Genomic DNA, 10,676 nt, shown 5'->3' with positions numbered 1-10,676 from the left:
GGCTTATTTTTTCCATCTTTTATGAGCTTAACAAACTTTAGTTGAGTGTGTATTTGTTGGAAAACGTTTTTTCAATGGGGAATGAGGTTTGCCGTTTGAATCATGTAGCATCATCTCCCTCTTTGTTCCGTATTGAATGAAAGGTTTTCCTCACAAATACGAAATGAAGCCTCGTAGTATTTCAGGTTCCAGATCACTGCAGGGAGTTAATTTTACCATAGCCCTAGGAATGATTAATATTTGTATACTATTATGATGGGTTTAAATCATAAATGCATTGTGTATATTAAGCTTGGGTTATAATCCTATAATTTTTTTATTACAAGGAAAAAGAAGAAAAAAAAAATCTACATCTGCACTTTAACAGTAATAATTAAGATTGACTGCCATTAATAAGATTTTGTGAACCAAAGGAAATGCAATGTCAGAAAATTTAAAATCATGTGAAATTGTGTGGACATGTCTGTTCATTGCAGAAGAAATTATCGAGTCAAATTGCTTGTATTGTCGGAGACTTGGTTCAATACCGACATTCAACAAGTATAGCTCTAAAATTGACCTCACATTGTGGAGTATGAGTTTTGTACCCAATACAGTCAAAGGTGACTTGATGAGTGTACAGGTATATGGAGGTTAAAGAACTGTGTCACAACAGATGAGCATGTTTAGTGAATTGTTAGAGAATGCTTGAGACTTGGTAACCATGGTAACTTGTACCATCTTTAACGCAATTAATATATTATTGATGTTAACTATGTAATATTTTTTTTATATCATTGAGTTTATATTTTGATATTTTGTATTATAATTTTGTTAAGTGCTGCTTTGACTCTCATGTGTAGCTAAGTGCATGGAAAGCTCCTGTAAAGAAAAGTATATTCGTTGGTTCACCTCAAGCTCAGTAGTGACGTAGGTGCATATTTTGCTGGTTGCAGTATCAAATCACATGCATAAAGTATAATCGTGCAGAGCAGACAAGTACATGTACAAGGGCGGTTTATTGGCACGCTTGCAGCACAATCAGGAAAAAGCTTTGATGTCACTACCGAACTTGAGGTGAACCAAAGAATAGTTTGTAATAACTTGGCTGTTACGTCCAACAATGGTTATGAGTTTGGCAGAAAAGCGATTTGTCTTTGTTAAATGCAGGTTTCGCATGAATTCTCTTGAAATTGACCTTTTTGGTAAATCCCATAAGCCTTTGCGAGTAGACCTGAGATGTCGTCATTTGACGTAACCTTGATGCGCACATCGTTTAGTGAATATCGTTTCTGCGCATTTCAAAGCTGTGAAGTGCGCAGTAAAGATGTGCACATCGGCCTGACAACATCACAGGTCTACCTGCAAAGGCTTATGGGATTTACTGAAAAGTCAATAAGTGCAAGGGATCAATGGTAGAGGGCAGCATATCAGTTATATGTAACTGTGATTCAGCATAATAAATGAGTAAAAGAGGGCAACATACAGGGTTAGTTAAGTGCAGTGGCACGCCACATGATCCCATCTATAATTCAAGATAATTCATAACATCAGAGATGCCAGTTTTCAGGTTTTAACCTGAATTCAGGTTTTTTGTGAGTTCAAATTCCTGCGTTTTTATTTATTTTCAGCCTGTTTTTGGGCTTTTCAGGTTTTTTGAGTGAAACTGACTGGCATCTCGGTATAACATGAAAGATCTATTTTCGGCATTCTGCCAAACTCATAGCGATATACAATTTTGTCTATATTTTGACTTTCCAAAATGTTAAATTACATTGCGGTTTTATACTTGCTAACACCCAAAAGTTATCTACCACTTAAGGTTTGTTTATGAGTAGAATTACAAATGTACTCACTTTCTGTCCATGCAGACTATGTGCTGAATTTTATATTTCAATGATTTGCTTTGGTTTTTTTCTATCTAAAAATAGCATATGTACATAATGAATGTGGAAAAACTGCTTTGTCTCTTCCTATAAATCTCCCCCATGAATAATAATACTGCTCTTGACTTTCTATGATGTAATCTGTCAACTGGACCAATTCATTAATGCTAAGAGGGGTGCTAAATTGGTACCATGTGTAATAGTATGTAGACCTAACATGATTTTTGTAGTATATGTATACTTATGATTTTGTACTGTATATCATGAAATGCTAGATTTTTTTATTTGTTGCACTTTTTAAGATTTAAAAGTGAAAGTTGAAAATAAAACGTGGCTAATATTATGGGCTTGTATGCCTCATAAGTCCAGTTATAATGGGTGCGATATTAAAATATACAAAACTCTATATATATGTGTCGTTTATTAAAGATGTCAAAATACACCCCATAAGTCCCTTATCCGGCCATCATGTGACCCAGCATCGGCAGTACCAAGTGGACAGTTAATTGTCACTTGAATATATACCAGGGGTGCATATTACAGAAAGAATAGGGTGCTGTTTGAAGCACCTTTGTTTCATTCAGATGGACATTTTATTGTGAAATGACCCCGTATTTCACCGTACAAGCAATACATTGAAAAAATAAAGACCCCAATGAAAAGTATTTTAAAATTATCTTTGTAATCACTCAAAACGCATTTTTGTGTGAATTTTACATGAAATTAAATTTCATTCAATTTTAATGGGCCTTTTTGTCTTGCATGTGAAGTCTATGGGGCTGGGGTGAGGATTACAGAAATGGTCAGCAATATTGAAAAACCCTCAAGTTATACACTAAAATGCCCATAAAAAGAATAAAATATAAATTTCATTCAGGGGCTATAGCAAACACAAAAAATGTCCTATACCTCAATGGTTATGTGATAACAAAGGTTGGATGGTGCTATTAGGTAGAATATGGTAAGTCAATGTCCTTCATGTCAGAAATCAGGATTAGTTAATAAAATCTGGGACTACATTCCCAATGCACTTCAGTAGCTGGGAAAACACTTGCAATACATGTATATATCTTTTATTTCAATTTTATAAATTCTTGTTTATATGCACTTCTAGTGGCAGTGCCAGCTAGGAGACAAGGGCAGCATTTTCCCCCACCCCAATTTTTTTTTGCTCCTCCAGTCAGAACAATTTTTACAGAAAATGGCTATATTTTGAACGAAATGGCCATATTTTGGGTGAAATGGTCACATTTTGGCGTAAATCACCCTTATATTGGACGAAATCACCCATTTGGGGCGAAAAACCACCTACTAATTAGGGTGAAAATTACCCATTTTTAGACAATTGTCCAGAGTTTTCTCCCTCTAGAAGAAAAAAATTCCTGGTGCCACCACTGTGCACTTCAGTAGGCTCTTGATTATCCTATCTTATAATCAATATCAAAAGAGTGCAATCATTATTCCAGTTAAAATCCATACACCCCATTTGGAAGAGAAGATCTAATTCTCCCATATAGAGGCCCTGCATCCAAACAAATTGGCTCCAAACAGGATTTGAACCGGTGTCCTTCACCATAGTTATGGCGGAGTGCAGTCCATTCAATCAAATGTTGTCATCAACCTATTTGCTCGTAGTGCAGGGTTAGACGAACTGTCACGGTAGATTGCAATCATGCTTTTGTTGAATGCATTTGAGTAGTCCGCCATATTTACGGGATGATACGTCACATGCAAGGCCTCTATTGGGTCTAGATTTCAAATGGAGTCATCCATTCAAGTAATAACCCCATTTGAAATTCACACACCATGTGTGGAACATTAAGGTCATGTCTTCATTAGGGGTGTATGGATTTCAACTGGAATAGCCCAATCTTTCCTCATCTGATATTTTTCACAATATTTGACCCAGCCCTTTTTACATAAGTGTTCTCATCATCCGAGTTGGAAATTAGGCAGAACCTCTTGCCAAAAACCCATACAATTTAAGGAGGGCCTATAGATATGTCATATACTGCAAGGGACCAACAGGCCCTTAAAGGAGTATTTCGTGATCCTAGCATCCTCTTTTTATGACATTTTTCAGTACATATCCACGAAAAAAGCATATTCCCAAAATTTCAGTTGATTCCGATATTGCGCTTATGCGAGTTATGCATGATTATGTGTATTACACTGCTCCATAGACAATACGTTGTAATTTCGTTCTGGTGCACCAGAACGAAATTCAAATTTCATGATATCTTTGCTAAACAAAATAATCTGCAAGAAATATTTTGTACATAAACATTATGTAGCCAGAGGTTTCCAGTGATATAAAAATCTCAACTTTTTTTGAGAAAAGTGGGGGATGAGGCTGTGGATCACGAAATGCCCCTTTAAGCTCCCTTGTGTCCATCTGTCTCTTATGTAGTCTCGCATGAATGTCACTGCAACACTGTTAGTTGTCCATCTCTGAAGTCTCGGATGAATTTCACTGCAGCGCTGGTAATTAATGTTCCATCTAACTAATTATTATCATAGTAATGTTAAAGTTCCCAGTTGTCCATCTCTAAAATCTCTAATGAATTTCACTGCAGCACTGTTGATGTTCCACCTTACTGACATGCTTCCTGGATATAATAATAATTAAGAAGAAAACAATAAAACAATATTAAATTAATAATTTAATTTATAGACCATCAAATCAAAACAATACTAAACTTCCTGGCAAAAAGAAGAATGTTAGCATTTGGTTACATTTTTAGCGCATACACAGCATAAACATATTAAAGGGGCATTTCGTGATCCACAGCCTCATCCCCCCACTTTTCTCAAAAAAAGTTGAGATTTTTATATCACTGGAAACCTCTGGGTACATAATGTTTATGTACAAAATATTTCTTGCAGATTAATTCGTTTAGCAAAGATATCCTGAAATTTGAATTTCGCTCTGGTGCACCAGAACGAAATTACAACGCATTGTCTATGGAGCAGTGTAATACACATAATCATGCATAACTCGTAAATGCAAAATCGGATTCAACTGAAATTTTGGGAATAGGCTTTTTTTGTGGATATGTACTGAAAAATGCCATAAAAAGAGGATGCCAGGATCACAAAACACTCCTTTAAGAGGGCCCTGATTAACTGAAGGAATCGCATCATCAAAATCAACACCTCATTCACTACAAATTGTTAAACAAGCCACAGAGCACCGCAGGGTCCTCGCGTGACCCAGTTTGCTTTACGCAGGGATGCGTGTTGATCAGTGCAAGATAGTGTTGTTCTTCTCTGCCAGCAGTTTAGATTATGTCATCGTCGAATTTTGATAAAAATGTTATTATTAATCATGATGAATGTATTCCGTTGAACTCAAAATTATACTGGTGTTTATTAAAATTAAAGTGTTCAATAGTAAAATGGCCATAAAGAGTTTATATTATAATTAGATGATTACTTGATTAGTGACAATAAAAGTTATTTATTGAATGCAATATATCTTGCATAATTATAATGGCTCACTCAATACTGAACAATTCTGATTTTGGAGTCTACCAGTTTATTGATTATTATTGATTTATTATTTAAGCCAGAGTAAAAAAACAACAACTTGGGCCTCTGAAACACACTGTCAATCATTTTCGGCATATTTTCAGACAATCAAGTCACATAAATCAAAGTCTTGGAACAAGTCTAAGCATTAAATTTTTACTTTTTTCTGTTACTTTAATTAAATGATAAGCAAGCAGACAAGCGGCACTCTGTACAAATTGCCTATATCGATTCCGAGGACAAGACCTGTGTAACAGTAGCATCCCCTGCTTTGTACGTGTTTACCCAGGTCACGGTCTGTCTATGTGACAACAGTCAGGGTCAGAGGACAGCGCAATCTGTCTGCTGCCATGTCGATGTCGTAATATATCTATCAGTCACCTTTTTGTACCGTTCGCAGAGTGTGACGTCTGCACAACAACAGCCTAATATGGGCATAATGGCTCCGCTCAATGAACCACATACATCTAATAACACTGCCTTTTCGAAACTACGTCACATTATAGCTCATTCATATCATTACATATTCACAATCGCCTTTCGGCATTTGCGGCGTGACGAACAGACTCTTACACAGCTACTGAGCTCACACTGTCCTCACTTTAGCGATCGAAGTAGCGCCTCTCTTAATTTAGTACTCTCAGGTTATAAGAATGAAACATGTCTTTTCCAAAAATTAGAATGCTTCAACTGAAATTAGTCTCAGTACAAGTCTTTGGGCTTGATTGTCACAGCATACGAAAAACACAGCGATGTTATAAGGCCTGCCGATTACGAGCTGATCAAAGTATAACCTCGATATTATTTTTCCTTTCATCTTTAATACTTCTAATTTCTTTGATCTTACCTTGATATGTCTTAACTCGGATCGTTTTCTGTTCTTTCTTGGCAATGTGAGCTAAAAATACAAATATGTCATCACACGGGCCATCTAAATCATACACTTTGCAGTATCTGTGTAGAAAGACAGACCGATGTAAAAGAAACATCATTATCACACTTATATTTGCTGAAGGTATCCTACATAAGCATACATGAACATTAGCCTCTTGTCAAGACTTCATTGATGGATTAGACAGCTTTATTCCGTAATCCCTGTCTTGATAAGGGTAACTTGGTGGAGGCTTACAGGTAATGGGCTATTCCAGTTGAATTCCATACACCTCTATAGAAGACATAGCCTCATCTCCCACACAAGATTGTGAATTTCAAATGGGGTTACCTGAACAGGTGACTCCATTTGAAATCTACACCCAAGGCCATGTCTTCCATAGGGGGTATATGGATTTCAACTGGAATATCCCAATACCATACTAAATTACACAAACCATCAACATTGCTTTCAGAATGTTTAATAGAAGGGATACCCCTGAAACGTCACTGCCACATCGTACACAAACTGCCCTTTTACTCTCGTCTGCAATTTTTGTGCGGAACACACAGATCAAAAAATTGCAGTGTTATGGAATCAGCAAATACAGTATTGATTGGTTCAGTAGTTATCTTTCAAACAGAACCCAAGCTACATCTGTTAATGGTTCTCTTTCTGATTTTGATCTTATTAGTTACGGAGTGCCTCAAGGTTCAATACTTGGACCTCTCCTTTTTATTGTTTTCATTAATGATTTACCAAACTGTCTTAAATTTACTAAGATCAGCATGTATGCTGATGATACCATTATTTACTGTGCTGACAAAAACCCAGCTGATATTGTACAAAACCTTAATAATGACCTTTCTTCAATGAAACAGTGGCTTGACAATAATAAGCTAAGTTTGAATGTAAATAAGACTAAATTTATTATGCTTGGAACACCACAAAGATTGGCTAAAATTAATGATGATGTTTTGAATGTTCATATTAATGGTGATATTATTGAAAGAGTTTTCTCTTGCACCCACTTGGGTATAATAATTGATAGTAATTTAAATTGGCATGATCATATTGATTATTTGTTGAAGAAGTCTGCCAGGAGTATTTCTATGATTAGGAGGGCTAAGTCATTAGTTCCCATGAGTGCTCTCAAGCTTATATACAACTCTATTGTTGCACCACATTTCAATTATTGTGATATAATTTGGGGTAATTGTACCAAAACAGATTCAATTAAGTTGCAAATCTAATGCAGGCAAGAGCTGCTAGATATATTTGCAATGTTCCTTGGGACACATCAGGGTCTGAAGTTCTTAATCAACTTAGCTGGTTGACACTTGCTGAAATAAGAAACATCCATTTGGCAGAGTTCATGTTCAGGGTTACAAACAACATACTTCCTGATAATATTTGCATGTTAAAAGAAAAAAAGGAATATAATTATAATCTCAGGCGTAATCCAAATAATGTTGATGTTCCTTTTCCTTCAAATAACTTTAAGAAACGAGTCTTTCGTACAGGGGTGCTCATCTATGGAACGATCTCTCAGCTGAAGCACAGTTGTGCGATAGATCTGCTAAGCGTTCAGGAGATTGCTTTACTGTAATTATGAATTGAACTTTGCCTAAATGTTTGCTTTTGGTTACCGTATTATTTTGTCAATTGTACTTGCTTTGTATGTTTAATTTATATTTTATCACTTTGTCATATATAGTTTTTATACTTGTTTTGTATTTCCATTTACTTTTAATATCCTTGATTAATGATGTCATGTAACATGTAAATTTATGTAGCAACACGGCCTCAGGGAAGACCAGCTCAAGGGCTGATCTGGGCTTTTCCGTATAAATAAAATTGAAATGAAATGAAACCAATAAAAAAAAAGGTGTGCTTCAAATTTGAAGGAGAAAATGGTGCGCTTTAAATTTGAAAGATTTGCTAGCATATCTTCATTCATGACCGTTTTACAATCCGCTAACCTTGAGTCAATATTTATAATGATATGCACAGGGTTATATTGGAGTCAAGGCTCAAGTCTATATACGTGACCCAATCCAGTCAACTCAGGCTAAACATTTTAAAAGGTCAATGACCTTTAAATGACCTTTAATTTGGCATTTGTTGTATTTTGGTCAATTTTCTTTAAATTTCTGAAAAAAAAATCATGCGAATTAAGCTAGAAAAAAACTTTTAAAAACTTTAAAAAAAAGACATCATGGAGAGACGTCATCCACAGAGACATCTCAAGGCTGGCCCTAGGGTGGACTGTAAAGGAGGCTGAGGTTGCAGCTCTGGACTGTAGGACTTGGAAGCATCTCTTAAGCCAGGCAGCATGTGCCGAATTGCATGAAGCTGACTAGTAGGTAGGTAGGTAAAGATAAAATTCCTGGCTATATACATTGTACACCACAGATCAAAATCTCAATTGGCTCAAAAATCCCCCCGGCTATAAAATAACTTTGTGTTTGCCGACAGTAGCCTGAGTGGACTAAATCGGGTCACATACACACATAAATATACTTACTTCAATTTGTTATATTGGTTAAGTGTATACAATAAATAGTCTGCAATGATTTCATCTCCCACCATGTAATCTAACAACGTACCTGAAAACAAGAAAGGGATAATCAGAACTGTCAAAGTCAATATTTTTATAAACTATACAATGTATACTATACATGTATATATATGTGAACTGCTACCACGGAATGAGCGCAAGAGCTCAAGTTGGTAGTTTCAAGACATCCTGGTTGCTGAGTTGATGTTCTTTGTTTGCCGCGGATCTGTACAAGCCAGTAATATCATTCATCTCTTCTCGTTTGGATAACAACAATGCACTTCTTTATGGATTACCAGCAAACCAACTCTATCGCCTTCAGAAAATTCAAAACACTGCCGCTCAATTCTTACTTTCACCAGAAAATATTGCCATATCACGCCAATCCTAAAGGAACTGCATTGGCTTCCTGTCACATTGTTTTTAAACTTATGTTGATTGTATATAAATGTATTAATGATATTGCTCCGTCATATTTATCTGTACTCCTTTCACATTATGTTCCCACCCGTACGCTTCGATCTGGAAACATGCAACTTCTTCAAGAAAGAAAATCCAACCGCACATGGGGTGACAGATCATTTGCAATCGCAGCTCCACGTTATATGGAATGAACTGCCTATTTATATTAGAACTGCTAGAAATGTAACTGTGTTTAAAAAGTTGTTAAAAACTCATCTTATGTCAGAGACATTCTGTAATTCTTAAGTTATGTTTCTTAATTTAGTTCCAGTTTTCTTTGTCTTGTTAGTTTTTGTTTTAGTGCCTTGAGTGCTCTTAATTGAGTGGATATGTGCCTTGTCGCTAATATTATTATTATTATTATTATATCATGTGGAAATGTATTCAATTGATGAATGGGATCATAAGAGAGAAACTTAAGATGCATGTCTGGGAGTTTTTACATGGTTAATATTAAAATTCAAGGGCATGATTGTGCCTAAAATGTTATTTTCTTCTTCATACATTAACTTACCACACACAGCCAAATTCATGCCAGTCTCTACATCCTTCACATAGGGTGTGAGTATACCAGGCGTATCTAGTAACCACATTGGTGGCGAGGCGGAGACCTGTATAATGACAAGGAAAAGAACTGTATTATAAATGAAGACACATATGTTCAAAATTCGTCTATAGTATCGTCTCAAGTTGAGAGTTACTCCATGTTTGATTTTTGCATTGGCAGGTTCTAATCAAAGCAATATGTAGTTGTTTCACCACTGACATCACCTGCTGTACAAAAGTCTCCTAGACTTTTAGTGGCAAAGATTTGAAGGATTCTTAATTCTGCTGCCTTAAACTTTTCACTTTTTTTTTAATGGTTGATACTATTGTGAATATATATCTCATATAATTAGGCAAAAAATACTTACCAATATTCTATTCATGACTGATCTTGTTACCCCCGGCATCTTGCCAACTCTGGCTGCTTTACCTGAATTAAAGGGTGATCATTAATTAATTAAAAAAGTAACACTTTACACAAATTGGAAGCAGTCTTCTATTTTGTGGCTAAGAATACCAAATAATCTGTCATTGAATACATTTTAAATAAAATAGTTTGAGGCAATTTGAATTTGGGACTTGAAGACTCTGGTATATAAAATTTGATACCAAAACAATATTACATAATCAATTAAAATTAGACACAAAATTTTAATTCCTTTATTTGAAAAATGTGAACATGTTTTTAAGTCATTCCGAAAACAGGGTCTTTTCAAATTGAGATATCATGAAAGAAAAGTCTTTTCGAATTGTTAGAACCAAAGAGGTTTTATACCTAAAGTATTCAAAATCCTCACTAATGGACATACATTTGTACATCTTTGTGCCACTAAGCCATTGA

General features: G+C 35.5%; 1 protein-coding gene across 4 annotated transcripts in view; it reads right to left on the bottom strand.

Moving 5' to 3' along the window:
- Positions 1-802: 802 nt before the first annotated feature.
- The window catches only part of LOC140144282 (mitochondrial ribosome-associated GTPase 1-like), a 23,296-nt gene continuing 13,422 nt past the window's right edge, over positions 803-10,676 (bottom strand). For all 4 annotated transcript variants that reach the window (XM_072166102.1, XM_072166104.1, XM_072166100.1 and 1 more), the window contains exons 6-10: positions 10,204-10,265; positions 9,804-9,900; positions 8,795-8,876; positions 6,244-6,350; positions 803-4,474 (exon numbers count right to left, since the gene is read on the bottom strand). In XM_072166102.1, coding sequence (XP_072022203.1) covers positions 4,380-4,474; positions 6,244-6,350; positions 8,795-8,876; positions 9,804-9,900; positions 10,204-10,265 — 443 coding nt within the window. In that variant the 3' untranslated portion in view covers positions 803-4,379. The remainder of the gene's footprint in view (positions 4,475-6,243; positions 6,351-8,794; positions 8,877-9,803; positions 9,901-10,203; positions 10,266-10,676) is intronic.

Source organism: Amphiura filiformis, unplaced genomic scaffold (assembly GCF_039555335.1).
Source record: "Amphiura filiformis unplaced genomic scaffold, Afil_fr2py scaffold_47, whole genome shotgun sequence".
In the NCBI taxonomy this organism is placed as follows: Eukaryota; Metazoa; Echinodermata; class Ophiuroidea; order Amphilepidida; family Amphiuridae; genus Amphiura; species Amphiura filiformis.
This window is presented reverse-complemented; position numbering and strand designations above follow the sequence as displayed.